The sequence below is a fragment of the Apis dorsata genome, unplaced genomic scaffold (genome assembly GCF_000469605.1).
Source record: "Apis dorsata unplaced genomic scaffold, Apis dorsata 1.3 scaffold_470, whole genome shotgun sequence".
Lineage (NCBI taxonomy): Eukaryota > Metazoa > Arthropoda > Insecta > Hymenoptera > Apidae > Apis > Apis dorsata.
In genome coordinates, this window is record NW_006263709.1 from 518,316 (window position 1) to 536,346 (window position 18,031).

At 21.8% G+C, this 18,031-nt stretch overlaps 4 protein-coding genes across 5 annotated transcripts; 2 read left to right on the top strand and 2 right to left on the bottom strand.

Moving 5' to 3' along the window:
• Positions 1-327: 327 nt before the first annotated feature.
• Positions 328-1,125, top strand: LOC102680181. Its single transcript, XM_006620046.2, has 2 exons — positions 328-505; positions 772-1,125. The coding sequence occupies exons 1-2, from the start codon at positions 447-449 to the stop codon at positions 1,034-1,036; spliced, it is 324 nt and encodes a 107-aa protein (XP_006620109.1). The 5' UTR covers positions 328-446; the 3' UTR covers positions 1,037-1,125.
• Positions 1,068-4,711, bottom strand: LOC102679962 (apoptosis-inducing factor 3-like). Of its 2 annotated transcripts, none has more exons than XM_006620045.2 (7): positions 4,436-4,711; positions 3,077-3,369; positions 2,680-3,016; positions 2,266-2,616; positions 1,971-2,176; positions 1,663-1,879; positions 1,068-1,574 (listed from the first exon to the last, which is right to left on the bottom strand). In XM_006620045.2, exons 1-7 carry the CDS (start codon positions 4,506-4,508, stop codon positions 1,315-1,317), a joined length of 1,737 nt encoding a protein of 578 aa, XP_006620108.1. In that variant the 5' UTR covers positions 4,509-4,711; the 3' UTR covers positions 1,068-1,314. The 2 variants fall into 2 exon arrangements, with proteins under 2 accessions (XP_006620108.1, XP_006620107.1); XM_006620044.2 differs by lacking the exon at positions 4,436-4,711 and adding an exon at positions 3,569-3,934.
• Positions 4,712-5,490: 779 nt separating this feature from the next.
• Positions 5,491-9,316, top strand: LOC102679840 (GATOR complex protein WDR24). The gene is made up of 12 exons (XM_006620043.2): positions 5,491-5,885; positions 5,980-6,096; positions 6,228-6,450; positions 6,533-6,746; positions 6,857-7,105; positions 7,189-7,349; positions 7,460-7,643; positions 7,726-7,879; positions 8,000-8,123; positions 8,211-8,712; positions 8,785-8,946; positions 9,032-9,316. The coding sequence occupies exons 1-12, from the start codon at positions 5,789-5,791 to the stop codon at positions 9,158-9,160; spliced, it is 2,316 nt and encodes a 771-aa protein (XP_006620106.1). The 5' UTR covers positions 5,491-5,788; the 3' UTR covers positions 9,161-9,316.
• Positions 9,317-9,680: 364 nt separating this feature from the next.
• On the bottom strand, positions 9,681-15,604 carry LOC102679706 (aldehyde dehydrogenase, mitochondrial). Its single transcript, XM_006620042.2, has 8 exons — positions 15,395-15,604; positions 12,123-12,368; positions 11,781-12,027; positions 10,974-11,308; positions 10,767-10,904; positions 10,512-10,676; positions 10,267-10,424; positions 9,681-9,849 (listed from the first exon to the last, which is right to left on the bottom strand). Exons 1-8 carry the CDS (start codon positions 15,488-15,490, stop codon positions 9,702-9,704), a joined length of 1,533 nt encoding a protein of 510 aa, XP_006620105.1. The 5' UTR covers positions 15,491-15,604; the 3' UTR covers positions 9,681-9,701.
• Positions 15,605-18,031: the final 2,427 nt, after the last annotated feature.

Here is an 18,031-nt window from a genome sequence, read left to right on the forward strand (position 1 = left end):
TAAACTAAAAAATTAATTGTTATTTACAATTAAAATATTTATAATAGTTTTATTTATTATTTATTATATAAATAAAAATTTATTTATTTCTGGAGTATTTGAAATCTTTAAATTAAGTTAAAGTTAAAGCTGAAGTCATTAATTTTTATTCGAAATTCAAAATTATAATTAATTCAAAAATATAATTAACTGCTTTATATAATTATAAATTTAATTTAAAATAATATTAGAATTACCATTTCGCATTATATTATTAATCAATTATTCAATGCTAATAAAATAATTTTATTTGAAATTTTAATTAATTAATTTTTTACATAATATTACCCAATATAGATTGGAAGTCACTCGAAAAGGAATTATGTCTAACGTGTATTTTGTGTGATTGAATTTAAGGAAAATTTATATATTTAATTAAAAAAAAAAAAAACGAAATTATAATAAAGATGCGTATTACAAATATATTTTTGTATAAAGTTCATAATATCCCATATAGATATCGTGGGTATGTATAAATATCCATTCCAATAAAATTTTGAGGTTATGTTTTAATTATTCGGTAATTTTTTTATATTGTGATATTGCAATTGATGCAAAAACATAAAATAAAATGGTGTTTCATAATATATTTGTTATTACGTAAAAAATATTATTTAAAAAAATTTATTTTTAATTTTTCATTGTAATATTACAAACTAAAATTATGCTTATTATATATTTATATATTTAAATAATGTTATTAATGATACATAAATATTATATCAAATATAGGAAATATGGTAAAATTAAAAAACCCACTTTCAAGGATATAATGGATTTTAAAAACGATCTTGAAAGAGAAGAAGAAAATATGTTAATACTGAGACATCCTTATCTTACTATCGAACAATCACAAGGTCATATGAAAGAAGTTAGAAAACAAAATTATTTGATTCAGTTAAATAAGTGGCGACAAGAAAAAAATGAAAAATTTAACAAAAAAGTAACTATTTCAGATCGGTTAAATCATTTAAAAATAGCTAATGTATGGGATTAATTTTTATTTTATAAATATATATAATTATTTATTTTAAAAATAAAGAATTGTATTAAATAAAGTTTCTATATATACAATATGAATAATATCAACATATATAGTATTATATAATATTATTTGATTTTTAAAAATTTTTTTTAATAAAACAAACTGAAAAAAAAGTAGATTGTAAAATTAAAAATTGAAATATATATAATGGAATACAATATTAAGGTCTTAGCACAGTAATTTCATTGAATTTTCCATTTGAATAATTTTTTCTGTTATATATGTTTGATTCATGGATTTACAATAATTTCATTTCGAAATCTGGTATGTAAATCCTTTGGTTTGTTTCTTATCCAATTAAATGGATCTCTAATAATTTCTGTTTCTGTCAATGTTTTTCCCTCGTATAGAAAGTTTGCAAAATCTGATACAATAGGATCTGCCGCAATACTACTCATAGCAATAACTTTATTATTTTTAATATAATATGCAAAAAATTCTAATTTCTCTAAAGAACCATAAATTCTAATTTTCTCTGGTGTTCCATGTCCTGTATAATTTAAAATAATTGTAATGTAATTATAATGTAAATATATTTTATTTTTTTTTTCATTATTAAATATAAAAATATAACGTACCCACATATCTATAACTCTTTCCAAACAATGTTGTCCAAAAAAATGGTACAGCATTTAAAGCAGTAGTTTTACCACATATATTTAATGCTGCTATTTTACCATGATAATGTGCTAATGAATAATGACCTATTGCAGCTGAAATTTCATCAGAACCAAATAAAGGTGCATAAGCTACATCTCCACCGGCATATATATTTTCTACATTTGTTTTCAAATACTAAAATTATACATACAATTATTTATTACATTATTATTCAATCTATCTCAAAATTAATGCTTAAAATATTCATTACTGCATGTTATTTTACCTTATCCACTTTAATGGTTCCATCTGGTAGCATTTCAATAGGAGACTGCTTTATCCATTCAGTATATACTTGTGCTCCAATTCCAATAATTACTATATCGGCAACAAGAACTTGATCATCATTAAGTACAACTGAACCTACAGCAGTACTATCATCTTTTTTTGCAACAAATTGTGTAATATTACGTTCAAATATAAATTTAATACCTTGAAAATATAATATTTATTTATTTTAACATTTTAATTTGATATTTAAATATAATAATAAAATACTTAAGTATATTTCAATATATTACCTTCATCTTTAAATTGCTGCTTGATTCTATTACCAATATCTGTTCCAAATACTGGTTGTAAAGGAGTTTTACCTCTTCCAACAATAGTAATAGATGCACATTTTTTTGCACAAAAAGCAGCAACTTCCATAGCAATAAAACCTAATCCTAATATTATCATATGTTTTTCAAGTGACAGTTTTGAATTTATAGTTTGAGCATCTGTATTATTTCTTAATATATGGATATTAGATAAATTAACACCAGGTATTTCAGGTATTCTGGCCATACTTCCAGTACAAATAAATAAATTATTGTATATTAATTTTTCATTGTTACTTAAATGAAGAATGTTATTATTTGTATCTAATCCTATAATATATTAATATTATAAAATTTGAAATTTAAAAAAAAATATATTTCATATTTATTTACCTATGGCTTCTACATCCAATTTAGTTTCAATTTTGTGCTCTTTGTAAAATGAGTTTGGTCTTAAAATTATTTTTTCAATATCTATATCAAAAGCTTTGGATATCTTTACTCTCTCATATGGTAATACATTTTCTTTACAAATCATAGTAATATTTCCTGTAAAATTTTCTTGTCGCAAACTTTCTGCACATGTTGCACCTGCTGGTCCACCTCCAACTATTATAACAGTATTAGTGTTATTGGGATCTCGTTCACACATATTCTTTACCCTTCTACTGAATTCTAAATCTTTGCGATTTGCTTTCACGTGTACAAAACCAGATGTATCTATGTTTACCTATTTCATCAAATTTTATATTTTATTTTATTGTTTATTTTATGTTTATTCATTAAATACCTGGAAACAAGGTAAAGAATCTAATCCTGGATAATCTTCTATATCTCCTGTTTTAATATTAAAACATGCGCCATGCCATGGACATCTTATTCTTCCATCTCCTAGTGCTCCTGTATGAAGTAAAGCTCCATAATGTGTACATTTTGTACCAATAGCATGTATTTGTCCTTTTTGTTTAATTAATAAGATTTTTCCTCCATTTTGTCCAAGTGGCAAGAGTTTCATTTCATTTTCTCTAATATCTGTTTCCATGCACACCACATCTTCAATATAATCATATTTTTCTGGTTTACCTAAATAAATATAAATATTTCATATTTAAAATTATATTTGGAACTTATATTTGAAAATGAATTAATTTTTTTTATTATGTACGTTAATTTTTTTTTAACATATTCATTTAATCATGTAATTAAGAAAAAAAAATATATATATATGTCTCTGTATATTAAATTATATTATTAAGATGTATATAAAAAATCATTAACTCACAACTGCAACAACATTGTGCATTATTATATAATTGCCTAATTTCGGCTACTTCTTTATTACACACATTACAAATAAGAGCTTTTCTTTCAGGTTGCATTTCGTGTAACCTTTTATTATTTATTTTTAAATGAACATGAAAAATTGCATTATACGCCAATTTCATACATCGTTTCATAACATATAAACACATATCTTCAAGGTGGTTTATTTCGTATTATTTCGTCTTGTTTAAACTTTTATAAAATATTTATTTTATATATAGATTATAACTTTGATATTGATTTCATAGCACAACAAAAAATAATAAAATTCTAAATATAAAAATTTTGCATTTGCATATAAAAATATTCCGTTACAAGAATATAACATTAGAGAGAACGATCTATATTTTTAAAAAATATTCTAATTATTCTTCACATATTTTTTTAATTATTTAAAAAAATAAAAAATTATATCAAGATTTAATAATATAAAACGAAATAAAATTTGCTTTTATTTTGATGTCATAATTGTTTATTGTTAAATATAAAAACTTTTCATTTATTTTTTAATAGAATCTAATGAAAATAAAAAAAAAATAATATATATTATTTTTATGTAACGTAATTATATACACACATTTATTTAATATGTATATTTTGCATATGTATATTGTACGTAAAAATTATGACATTAAATTTTATATATAATTTCTTTCACATTCAAAATTTTTAATTAAATATAGATAAAAAAGTTTTTTCTTATAATATCTTATCTGTTAATATATATAGGATTTTTATATAAAATAATAATATATCAATAAATAACTATTATATGTAATCATGAATAGAAGAGTTTTAAAATAAAAATAAGAAATTTAATTCGCACCTGTTTTTGTTGATTTGCCTGGTAAAGTATTAGAATTTATTGGTAGAAGTCCTTTACAATTTTTTCCGCCCATCTTACATTAAATTAATATTACTCACGGATGATAACTGCTATGTATTATGATATCTATTAATCATTAGATTACTTCGATTACTACAATTATTTGTACTTACATGTTAAAGATTATTTTAACTATAACGATTGACCTCGAATTGCATGTGGCAAAGTATTTTCAATAAACTTTCACTTATTCATAGAATAGATTATAGATTATAAAAAAATATCATTTATTTATTGAATACATCATAATTCATTCAAAGAATTATATCGATAAAATTATTTTGAATCTTTTTTAATATTATATAATAAATTATAATAGATTGGCAATGATTCTTAACATATTAATTAAACAATATAAAAAATATTTTAAATAAAATATTATTGAGATTTAATTATATATTAAATTTACTTCAAAGATTACGAAAATTAATTTTTATTATTCAAAATAAATATATTTATCAATTTATTAAGAATTAAAATTAAGTATAATGTATTTTTTATTGTTTCTGATTTTTTTATAAAATAATCATTTATAACATATATTTTGCAATATTAATTTAACAACAAGAATATACAATCATTTTAAAGTCATTTGATGCATTATTACTGATAGCAACTTGTTGCAGTGATTCATACAATTTTTAACTATACTTTTAAGGAAATCGATTTTCGTGCGCATACGATATTATATACATATATATGGTTTAGCATTAACAAATAAAATAATATAGATTAGAAACATGAACAAGAAATGATGTAAGTTTATTTTGTATACATCAGCGCTCTCTTACAATTCAGTATGAAAAGAAATCTCATATCTTTATGAATATTCTTGCTTATAACATTATTAAATTTTATATCGCATATTAATTTTATTTTTATTATATTAAAAAGAAAAATAATGCAATAAAATATTTATCATTCTTAATGTTTGATATATTTTTATATTGAGATTGCCTCTCTTTTTTCATTATGAATAAAGATGTGAATTGTATACACAAAATATTTCATGTTTATATATATATAATGAAAGAAAAAGAAGCATTTTATAATATTTGATTTGAATTAATTTGAATTGAATAAAATGTTTAGAAAGTTTTAACATTATATTCATTTTGCTGTTATTATATGATAAATTTATTAATAATACAAATTATAAATAAGTTATTTAATATTTATTGAGATTATTAATTAAAAATTTTTCTTTATGAAATATGAAATTGAAATATAATTTTTAAATGAAAATTGATATATAATATATTGTGATTACTTAAAAAGTAAAAAAATTTCATCATGATTTCTAAAACTGTATGCATCACACAAGAAGGTCCAGCAAATGCATTAGCACTTAATAAAGATAATAGTCAAGTTGTTATAGCAGGACGTAATGGTAAGTTACTCAATGAAAAATTAATTGAAAGAGAAATGATTATATAAAGAAATATGATATATATGATTAATAGCTGATTTATTTTATATTACAGTTTTCAAAATATTTACTTTATTAGAAGATAGATTTGAAGAAGCTTGTAATTTACGTGTTGGAAAAAATTTAAATTTAAATTTTTCTTGTAATGATGTTGCTTGGAATCTCATTGATGGTAAACTTCATGCTTTTATTTTCTTTTTATGATTTTAATTCTTTTCAATTTCTTGAATAATTACTTTTATAATTTATTTTTAAATAAAACCAAATAAAAAATAAAAAAATGTTTAATATTTATATTTTTAGATCATATATTAGCAACTGCAGCTACAAACGGAGCAGTGGTAGTTTGGAATTTAAATAAATCATCCAGATCTAAACAAGAACATGTTTTTATTGATCATAAAAGAACTGTAAATAAAGTAAGTTTTCATATGACAGAACCTATGTGGCTAATATCAGGTTCCCAAGATGGTACTATGAAATGTTTTGATTTGAGAATAAAAGAAGCTACTAGAACTTTTTATAGGTAGTATTTAAAAATATTTCAATATATATTTCTTGAAATTCAATATTTATTGAAAAGTATTAAAAAATATTATTAATTTTAGTAATACTGAATCAGTGAGAGATGTACAATTTTGTCCTCATTCACCTCATACTTTTGCTGCTGTTTCTGAAAATGGACATGTACAACAATGGGATTTACGAAAACCAGATCGTTATTTTCAACATTTTACTGCACATAGTGGTCCCATATTTGCTTGTGATTGGCATCCTGAAACAATTTGGCTTGCAACTGCTTCTAGAGATAAAACCATAAAGGTAACCATAAAACTAATATTATAATTATTTATATTTATATTACAAATCAAGAGATTATTTATTAAATATTATTTTTAGCTTAAAATTAATATATGTAAAATTATATATAGGTTTGGGACTTATTAGGTAAACCTACTTGTGATTATATTATACATACAATTGCATCAGTAGGTCGTATAAAATGGAGACCTCAAAGAAAATATCATATATCCAGTTGTGCTCTTGTAGTAGATTGTAGTATAAATGTATGGGACATTCGTAGACCTTACATACCATTTGCAAGTTTTAATGAACATAAAGATGTTCCTACTGGTGTTGCATGGAGAGGCAATCCACAATCTTTTTTATCAACTAGCAGGGTAACAATAGTATTATATATAATATATAATATATAAAATATTATTTACATTGAAAAGTATTAATAAAATATATTTTTATGCAGGATTGTACATTATATCATCATATATTCAAAGATGCTACCAGACCTGCGAGTAAAGCAAATCCACAAGGTATTGCATTAAATCCAAAAGGAGATATTGCATATGCTTGTAAAGTAAATGTTCATGTTACAACTACAATGAAACAATTGACTAATATAATGAGGTTAATAAAATTCTGATAATTTAATACAATTTTAAAAAAATTCAATTTTGTTATCTCAGAGTTTTTGAATTAAACTGAAATATTAAATATTATTTAACATTTATGTACAGAAAAACACCAGCAACAAATGATACATTTTGCATGGCATCTAGTGTTATGCATAGATTTGCTATAAATATGCCACGAGAACCAAAATGGTTTAGAGCTTGTGCAGAAGGCTATTTACTTTCTGGAAGATTAAATGAAATTTGCGATCATAATGCAACTATTGCTAGGAATGCCGGTAGAAATGATGTATGTAGTATTTCATTTAATATTGTACTTTAAGTTATATCAAACTATTAAAAAATAATATATAAAAATTAACTTGAACTAGATTAGTACAGTATGGAATATTATAAAAACTTTATATACAAATCCTATGGGAACTATTTTGAAAACACCGCCAACTGCTTCTAAAGAAGATATTGTGAATACATTAAATTTAGCACAAATTACAATGGGACCTAGTATAGAACAATCAAATGCAGGTAAAAATATCAACATAATTTATTAATATAATATCATTAATAATAAGATATTGGGTATAATTGTCATGAGTAATTAAAGTTTTACAGACTTTTAACGATGTTTGCAATATCTTTTTTAAGTACATGAAAATGATGTAAAATCTTTACAAGGAGAAGTAACAGGTGCAACTAGTGGAGGTGATGATGAAACAGAGACAGATGAAACACCAGAGAATCAACATTCTATAGGATCTATTTTACCTAGGTAATTACCTAGGTTTAGAAATATTATATAGTATTAATTACAATTAATATATTGATTTAATTTTTTCATATGAAAGTATTTACATAGTTACAGACGTGCATTTATTGACCATAAAGGGCCATCTAAAGGAGATTTTTTATTTGGAGAAAGTGAATTTGAACCAATGACAATGGAATATACTTCTAATTACATACATAATATAATAAATAATGATAATGATTGGACATTATCCAAAGAAGCATTTCCTTTGCGACACGAAATTAAAGATAGATCTCCACCACCGGAACAATTTCCAAATCATCCACCGGATATTAACGAGGATTGTGCTTCGTTAATGATCGAAGATCAACCAAGTCAATTAATAGTTTCAAATATACCTAAACCACAATTTTGGGATCCTACGAATTTAATTGAAGAAGCTTTGAAACATCATGCTGCTCTCAGAGATATACAAACTTCCGCATCAATTCTTATTGCGCTAGGAGAAAAGCGGAAAAATTTGAATATTGAAACTGCTGTTCAGGAACATTGGATATTGGAATATTTAGATATGCTTGCAAGATTTAAACTTTGGAATGTAGCAACACAGGTTATTGATAAAATTAAAATTTCTTAATACCATTTAAATGAAAAAAGTAATAATATTAATATGTATTGATAGATTATTCAATCGGTTTGGATTCCATCTGTATCTCAATTAAATCAACAATCAACTGTAATACATGCAAGTTGCTTAGCTTGTACGAAACCATTACAACGAGCAGCATGGTTTTGTGATCGATGTCATTCATCTCATCATGCACTCTGTTCAATTTGTCATCAGGTGAAAAAAAAAAAATTATTATAACATAATTATTCTATATAATATTGTTACATATCTTTAGTTTCATCTGATCGTTACTTTCTAGGTTGTTCGAGGAATTTATGCATGGTGCCAAGGATGTACACATGGTGGTCATGTTGTTCATATGAATGAATGGTTCAGTCGTAATCGACAATGTCCTACAGGCTGCGGTCATATATGTGAATACACATAAAAACATTTTGATTATAATAGTATTATAATTATTTAAATTTTCAACAAATATTTAAATTTCATGAATTCCATAATTGTTGAAAAAGTGTAAAAATTTTATCAAAAACCAAATGTAAAAAGATTAAATTATTTATTAATTATATTTTTATAAGTTATACAATAAGATTATATTTATAAGTTATTCAGTAAAAAATATATGCGCTTATGTGCATGAATTTTGTTCCTTTAAATTTAAAATAATTACATTTTCTTATTAATAAAAATTATATAAAAATATATTAATATTTCAAATATTTAATTTCTACCTTCACTAATTAAATTTAAATGTTTAAAAATAAAATTAGTAAAAATTAATAAATAATTAAAAAATTTTAATATATAAACATGTAAATTTATTATTTTATTAAATTTTGAGTATTTCATAATATACTTTAAAGAAAATAATATCACGGTACAAAAATAATTCTAAGTATTTATATTACGAAAATAAAATTTTCGTAAATGTTCAGAAAAAATGAATGAAAATAAATTTTAATCGAATTCTAACTATTTTTTTGATTAAGCTTAACTATAACGCTTTTGACTTCAGTATATGCTTCGAGACCATATTGTCCGAGTTCTCTTCCATGTCCTGACATCTTAAAACCACCAAATGGTACTTGAGGTGTGAGGACATTGTACGTATTTACCCTGTAATATTATAATAATAAAAAATTAAAAAAAATTGTTTAATATATTTTTTAAGATTCTTATCATAACCTTTTTCAATTTCAATTAATTTTCACTATTTAAATGTATCTAGTAGAAATTATATTTTATTGTTTTATTTTATATATATAATGATGATCATACACACATATATACATATATATACATATATAGTATATATACATATACTCGTGCGCGCGCGTGTATCATCATTAGATTCGTGAAAAAACTTCACGAATATCAGAATATTTATAGTATATGTTCAAAATACAGATCACATATACTATTTAATCAATTATTGATTTAATGCAAAACATATTAAAATTGCTAAATTTTGAATCAATAAAGCCAAGTTAAATATTTTATTTTAAAGCATTATTTTTGTATAACATAACATACCATACAGTACCAGCTCGAAGTCCTTGTACAATATAATTTGCTTTATCGATATCTTTCGTAAATACTGCTGCTGCTAATCCGTAATCAGTATTGTTAGCACGCTTAATAACTTCATTTAAACTGCTAAATTTTAGAATTTGTTGAACTGGTCCAAAAATCTGTAATTAAAATATATTACATTATAGCTATTGCGCTTATTGCATCTTTAAAAAATATGTGGAAATAATTTTTGTATTAATATGCACTTCTTCTTTAGCAATTGTCATATGATCTTTAACATTGGCAAATACTGTAGGTGCAACAAAATAGCCTTTATCACCAATCCTTGTACCACCAGAAACTAATTTTGCTCCTTGAGTCTTGCCTGATTCAATCATGGACATAATTTTATTTACTTGTTCTTCATCGATCTGTGAATAACAAATAAAATAACAAAAGATATAAGAAAAATCAAATTTTATAGAAATTATAGAATTTTATAAAAATTAATAATTAAATACCTGTGGACCTTGTTCTACATTTGAATCAAATGGATTGCCGACGACCCTAGATTTAGCACGTGCTGCACTTCGCTGCACAAATTCATCATAAATACTATCTTCGACGAAAGTTCTTGAACCGGCACAGCAACACTGACCCTAAAGAAAAATATAATATATAATAATAAATGTATGAATATATTTATTTAAAGATAAAAAATATACTACCATATTATAAAATAATCCGAAATGAGCTGTTTCTACAGCATGATCAAGATCAACATCTGATAAAATTATGTTCGGAGATTTTCCACCAAGTTCTAATGTAGTCCTTTTCAAATTAGTCATCGCAGCACCTTGTTTTATCAATTTTCCAACTTCAGTCGAACCAGTAAATGCTATTTTGTCGACTAAATTATGAGCGACTAGTGCTGCACCGGTTTTACCAAAACCAGGAACAACATTAACTACTCCAGGAGGAAAACCAGCATCTTTACATAATTGAGCTACATATAAAGCTGTTAAAGATGTTTGCTCAGCAGGTTTCAATACTATGACGTTTCCTATGAATCATTTTTATTTTTTTATTTTTATCAAGTTTTTATCAAGGTATGCTTATATTATTTATATTAATTTTGATATATCTAATATTATATTTTAAATTTTATTTTTATATTCTGCAAATCTGTAAAATATCGAAACTCGATATTGATTGAGGATAAGATATTTCAAGAAGCCAATCGAAATTTAGATGGAAAATTTTTTAATTGATTTACCCATTATATATTTTGGATGCTATTACTGTGATGTATAATTTATAAAAACAATAAATAAGTGGCAATATATTGACGAATGAATATGTATAGGCGTAACTTAATATATAAGTAACAATAATTTTTTATGAGTATCTTGAAACTAAGTTAAGTGTTTGCATAAATAAAAAATAATTGTTCAAAATCTTATCCTTTATAACATATTTTAAAATCAAAAAAATTAGAAAGTTCTTTTAAAAGATAAGTATCATAATAAATATACCAGTAGCTAAAGCAGGTCCTAATTTCCAAGCCATCATTAAGATAGGAAAATTCCACGGAATAATTTGTCCGCAAACACCAACTGGTTCATGACGAGTATAAGCTAAATATTTTCCATCAATAGGAATAACTTGTCCGTGATTTTTATCAGCCCATCCTGCATAATATTGCAATGTGGCTATACTGCTAGGTACGTCGAATTCATACGCCGCTGAATAAGGTTTTCCATTGTCCAATGTTTCCAAAGCCTAGAATGTAAATTTTCAATTTTTTATCTATATTTATACTTATACATGAATAAAATAGAATGGTAATGCTATATGTAATGAATGGACATTTTTACCGCAAGATAAGCTTGATTACGTTTCATCAAGGAAGCTAAATTGTTTAATAGTACACCTCGTTGAGAAGCATCCATAGTTCTCCATGGTGATCCTAATTGAAAAGCTTTATTAGCTGCTTTTACTGCTAAATCGATATCTACAGCATCGCCTTCTTGTATTTCCGCAATCGTTTCACCGGTTGTAGGATTTATCGTGGGAAATGTTTTTCCTGACGTTGATCGATGCCATTCGTTGTTAATAAAAATCTATATAATGTTGCAATATTAAAATTAATTAAAAAATCATAAAAACAAAATAATCAAAAATTTTAAACATAATATATAATAGTTTTATTTATAAATCGTTAAATATTTTCTAAGATTACATAAGAAAAGATATAGATTTATAATGTTTATTTTTATTTTTTTTTTAAATTTTCTGTTTTAATAAAAATCATTAACAAATATAAATTTTATTCTATAATTATAATAATTATCTATTTAAATATACGAATTTTAAGTAAATTATTCGAAGCTTTATGAACTTAGTAGAGAAAACAATAAAAAAATTAAGTAAAAAAATGATAAAAAAAAATTTTGAATATTGAATTTAATATAAATAATTAAGTAAAACTCTGATTTAGAAAATTATTAGATTTGTTTATTAGAATTGCGAATCTTGTAGACTTTGTATAGACTTTTAATAATTTTATGATCTCTTATCAATTTATCGTATCAACGTTAACGTAACGTATCAAAGTTAAGTAAAAGGAACTCCTTTGAAATATTCATATTGCAGCATTATAACGCAATAATTAATTACATATGAGAAAAATATGATACATTGTGTATGTTTCTGAATAAAATTACTAAATTTTTCTTTTTAATATTGCTTTATTAATATGTAAATAATTGTATCTTGTATCTCAAAAAATATGTAAAAATATATAAATAAATAATATATAAATATATTAACATATTAATAATTACAGTTTAGATTTCGGACTTATTTATTATCTTTTTTATAATTCATATCATAATATATTCATAATATAATAATATCAATATATGTCAATATATTTATTTTTAATTATTTATATTTTATAATTATTTATATTTCATTTTAAATTAATATTTTGAGGTTACGTTTATTGATAATATAATAATTTATTTTGAAATAAAAAATAAAATAGTTTATTTAAAATAGTTTATTTTGAAATTGAAGTTGATCCATCTTTTGATAATTACTTAGGAATGACAATTATTCTTAAGAATTTTCTTCATTTAGTGACGACTATGTTGAGAATAATTATTCAAAAGTAATTGCAACTCGAAAATTTAATTCTCAAATCTTACGAATTTTTGTGATTTGCTATTTTAAAAATATGAATATTAATCTGATAAAATTCATGTGTCATACTGTTAGTTTTATGTAACGATTTTCAAGTCTAAAAAATATAATCATGATTGTTGGATAAAGTCTGATTGGAAGAATGGAAAAAAATAAAAAGTGATAGTGAAACTTAAAAATGAAAGTGAAAAAAATAACAAATGGTATTATTTGCATTTTATTATCAAAATAAAACATATAAACTGATAAATTAAATCAAATTAATTATTCAAACAATTGAATTATATGTTTCTGATCACAATAAAGTAAAGTTTAAAATATTTATTTAAAAAATTTGATATAGCATCTAATAATTATACCAATTATAATATTTTTAAAAAATTTAATAAACAACATTTTTTTAATAAACAACATAATTTAGTTTTCAAGATATTTGTAAAAAATTGTTGCTATTACTACATTGAATTTTATCTATAATCTATACATATATAATAGCATGCAATCATTTATCTATTGGTTTCATAAACATTACGGTGATCGAAATCATAATTTATGTTATAACAATAAATATTAAATATGAGATATGAATAAAATATAAAATATAATATAAAATATAAAATAACTTTTGGATAATCAAAATTACAATGACTGGATTTATTAATTATAATGATATTATATATATATATCTATAATGATATTATAGATATTAAATATGAGACTGATATTATCATTGTAACTTTAATACATTATAATTTAAATTGCTACAATATGTTTATAGAAATAGTTGATAAGCGAGAATTATATCTCATAGATATATACACATGAGAAAAATTTACTAGTAATAGATAATAAACAAATTCGATGTAATAGAAATAAATGAAAAAAATTATTTATAATATTGATCTTAATATCTAATATATTTCAAGACCATATGCTCTTTTCTATATAATTTTAATAATAAAATAAAGCTTTGTCAAGTATTCACTCAGTATTTTCTTTTTATTTTTTTTATAAATTTAATATTTTATAATTATTATAATATTTTGTAATTATGATTTATTATATATTTTATTATATACTCTTTTCAATATTCATTCGATAGTTTTTATAATATTGACAATTTTTAATCATTTAGTTCTGTTATTGATTTTAATGAGTCTTAATATTAAATTTTATATAAGATTTTGTTTAATTAAATTATCTGATCCATTTTTTATTTTTCAAAATATTGCAATATTTAATATTTTTTTAAATAAAATTAAAAAATTTATATAAATTCTATAAAAATTTAGAAAATCTTAATTTTATTTATTTATTTATTTATTTATTTATTCTAAAAAGGACAATAAAAAGAAAATAATAAAATTTTACATTTCTTGAATATTTCGAAATAAATTAGATAAAATATTTTATCAAAGGCAGAATAATTTTCGCATAATTTTTAAAAGAAAATGGCAATTTAAATTTAATTAATTAAAGAGATCTTAATTAAACAATTAATTTGCTTTAATCTCTAGAATTATTTCTTATTTTCTATCAATTCATCCAAAATCCTCTTAAAATGTATCGTAAAAAAATTATTATTCTTCAATTTTCATTCTTCATATTTTATTTATTAAATTAACAAATATTTAAAAAAAACATTCATTCAGTTTAGTATATTAATAATAATTAGATAATATTAAATAAATATAATATATTGTAATATATAATAATATTGTAATATAAAATATTATAATAAATTAATATTGAAACAAAAATTATGCAAAACAAAGCTATTTCATTCTCCCTATATTTCATCTTATATATTAATATTTAAATTAAATTGTTTATAACTTAAAAAATAAATTTCAATGAATTCATTTCTGTATTTTGTTTCAGTATTATTTTTTTTGATCTACTTTGTCTGAACATTCTATATAAATAGCTTTATGTTACTTACTCCTGTATAAAGGATTGCTGGGTTTCTTTCTGGCTCCGGTATAGTAGCTGTAGAAAAATATCGTGATAATTGAACTTTTTTTAATAACCGTAACATGATTACTATTTTTTTTTTTTTTTCGTTCTTGAATATTTAATCAAACGTAATAACTACGTTACTTCGAACACTACTGGCTTTTGTCATCGTCCGTGCTGTTAGTTATGTTGAGGTTAGTTATGCGCACATGCGCAATAATTCATTTTATTGTATTATGATGTATATATATATAAACCAATTAAAAAATTTTACACGATATTTTTACACGTTTGGTATAAGTATGTCATATAAATTATTAATAAATATTTTTGATGAATTAGCGTTAATATTTTCTAACAAATAATATATAATAATATATAAAAAGATGCAATAATAGTTAATGTATTTATATATTATTATTTTCTGAAAATTTTTTGATTTTAATATTTCAGAAAACAAATAATTAATCTCGATGAAATTGATCAATTTGACTTCTGTGAGGTTCATGCAACAATTGTAAATGTATGATATACATATATATACATGTATAAGTATACATAGAGTATTCTAGAAATTTAACTGATTATTTCTGAAATGATTTGAAACAGCTCTTTTTTTGTCGTGTAATGACAATAATATGTATAAATCGTCGATAACTTGAGGACAAATTAAAACAATTATTATTTGAATTCATTCATCATTGAATTTATATACATAAATTATATTTTTATGTAATTATATAATTATATATATATATTCTCTATCTTTATTATAATTGAATATGTTTATTTTTTCGTTTCATTTTGTAATTGTTAATAATAACATTTAAAAATAACATTTAATAAGTTTTAAAAAGAATAGAATCTTATCTTTTTTCTTAGATTAGCTATTAATTGTTATTGCAAAAATTAATTGTTTCTGCAAAGATTATAGAGATAAATAATTCTATGCTTGATTGCAATCGATTTATATGATCCCGAATATTGCTTTTACATTTGAATATATGTCATAAAATATCATTCTTTTGCAACAATGATATAATTCAACAATTATGATTTAAAAACAACGATTTTATTTTCTAAATTTCTATAAAATTGTTTAAAAATTTTGAAATTGAATCAAATTATAAATATACAATTTAAAAAAAAAATACACTTACATGATTTTTCAGAAAATATAAGCAACAACAGTTTTTTTTTTATATTATTAATAACTCTGTAATATTAATAATGTAATATTTGTAACTAACTGTAATATTAATAACTCAAAAACTGCAAATATTGAGTTGTATTGAGAAAGATAAGATAAAGATAGAAAAATTGCTTCTATAAAATTTCTAATTCAAATAGATATCATATAACATACAATTGAGAAAATTAAGAAAAAATTTAGAAATTATAAATTAATTATAAATTGAATTTATAATAATATTTTATTTACCGACAGTCTATTGATAAACTTTATATATTAACATTAACATTTATTAATTAGCCTATAAATCTTATATTTTTTATTAATTTCTTCTGATAAACCATTAATTTTAAATCTGTTAGAGATAATAATAAAAAAATTGTTAAATATATTTGCAGTTGTGTTGTTAGTAATAATAATAATAATATTTTATTATATTATATATAATATTATATAATAATATTTTTTCAAAGTTGTTAAAAAAGAATATATTAATGCTATAGATAAAGATCGTATCTATAGATTGCAACGATATATTATATTTTATGAGACATTAATTTATTTGTATCATTATTATTTGTATTTGTGAAATCCATTGAGCATTCATTCCTTAATTCTTATATTTTTATTTGTATTCATATTTATTGCTATATTCGTATTATATTTATATTCATTACGAATAATCTTAGTAAAAACGTAGCAATAAAAATAGAAATATAACTTTTATAATAAAACTTTTATATTGATTATATAAGTCATTTATAAATTTTGCTCAAAGATATTCCTTTTTCTCATCGTTTTAATCGTTTTAATCGTTTTATATGTTTTTTTGAAACTGATTCAAAAAATGAATTCAATTTGTTGAATAGATTTTCGTATAAAAGTTGCAACTGAAAATATGTAAAAAGAATACATATGATATAGTTGAATGATCTAAGTAAATATTAAATATTGAACTACAATTTCGGCATAATATATATATCATGGATATATACATCATTCTCGGATGAAAATGATAGAATTTTCAGTTCATTTTCTCGAACCTAATATTTATTATTTAAATTTTATAATTAATGTAAAATATAATTTAATTAATATGTAGAAAAAAATCGATCGCAATTAATATTTTTTTTTACAAAATTTGATACAATTATATGAAAAATGGAACAAAATGAATAATATATAATATATAAACAGAGATCAATAAAATAAAAATTGGTTTTTCATAATGTTTGTGTAAATTTGAATTCAACTGTAAAAATTGCCTATTATATTCGATTTAAAAATGGATAAAAAATATGGATTTTTATTATATTATATATATATAAATATTCCAAAGGAAACAATTTTTTTTTAAATTTTTATCAACTCTATTATATACTATAATTATATTATAATTGTACAATTATAATATACACTATAACTATATAT

Excerpts from the sequence above, each read along its gene's own strand:
- LOC102680181 (XM_006620046.2), top strand. The coding sequence starts at position 447 with ATGCGTATTACAAATATATTTTTGTATAAAGTTCATAATATCCCATAT. Across the intron at positions 506-771 it reads ATCCCATATAGATATCGTGG|GAAATATGGTAAAATTAAAA; the intron begins GTATGTATAAAT and ends TATCAAATATAG.
- LOC102679962 (XM_006620044.2), bottom strand. The coding sequence starts at position 3,758 with ATGTGTTTATATGTTATGAAACGATGTATGAAATTGGCGTATAATGCA. Across the intron at positions 1,880-1,970 it reads GAACCATTAAAGTGGATAAG|TATTTGAAAACAAATGTAGA; the intron begins GTAAAATAACAT and ends GTATAATTTTAG. Across the intron at positions 1,575-1,662 it reads AAAGAGTTATAGATATGTGG|GACATGGAACACCAGAGAAA; the intron begins GTACGTTATATT and ends TAAATTATACAG.
- LOC102679840 (XM_006620043.2), top strand. The coding sequence starts at position 5,789 with ATGATTTCTAAAACTGTATGCATCACACAAGAAGGTCCAGCAAATGCA. Across the intron at positions 6,097-6,227 it reads TGCTTGGAATCTCATTGATG|ATCATATATTAGCAACTGCA; the intron begins GTAAACTTCATG and ends TTATATTTTTAG. Across the intron at positions 7,350-7,459 it reads CAATTGACTAATATAATGAG|AAAAACACCAGCAACAAATG; the intron begins GTTAATAAAATT and ends ATTTATGTACAG.
- LOC102679706 (XM_006620042.2), bottom strand. The coding sequence starts at position 15,490 with ATGTTACGGTTATTAAAAAAAGTTCAATTATCACGATATTTTTCTACA. Across the intron at positions 12,369-15,394 it reads CAGCAATCCTTTATACAGGA|ATTTTTATTAACAACGAATG; the intron begins GTAAGTAACATA and ends AACATTATATAG. Across the intron at positions 12,028-12,122 it reads GTAATCAAGCTTATCTTGCG|GCTTTGGAAACATTGGACAA; the intron begins GTAAAAATGTCC and ends TTTACATTCTAG.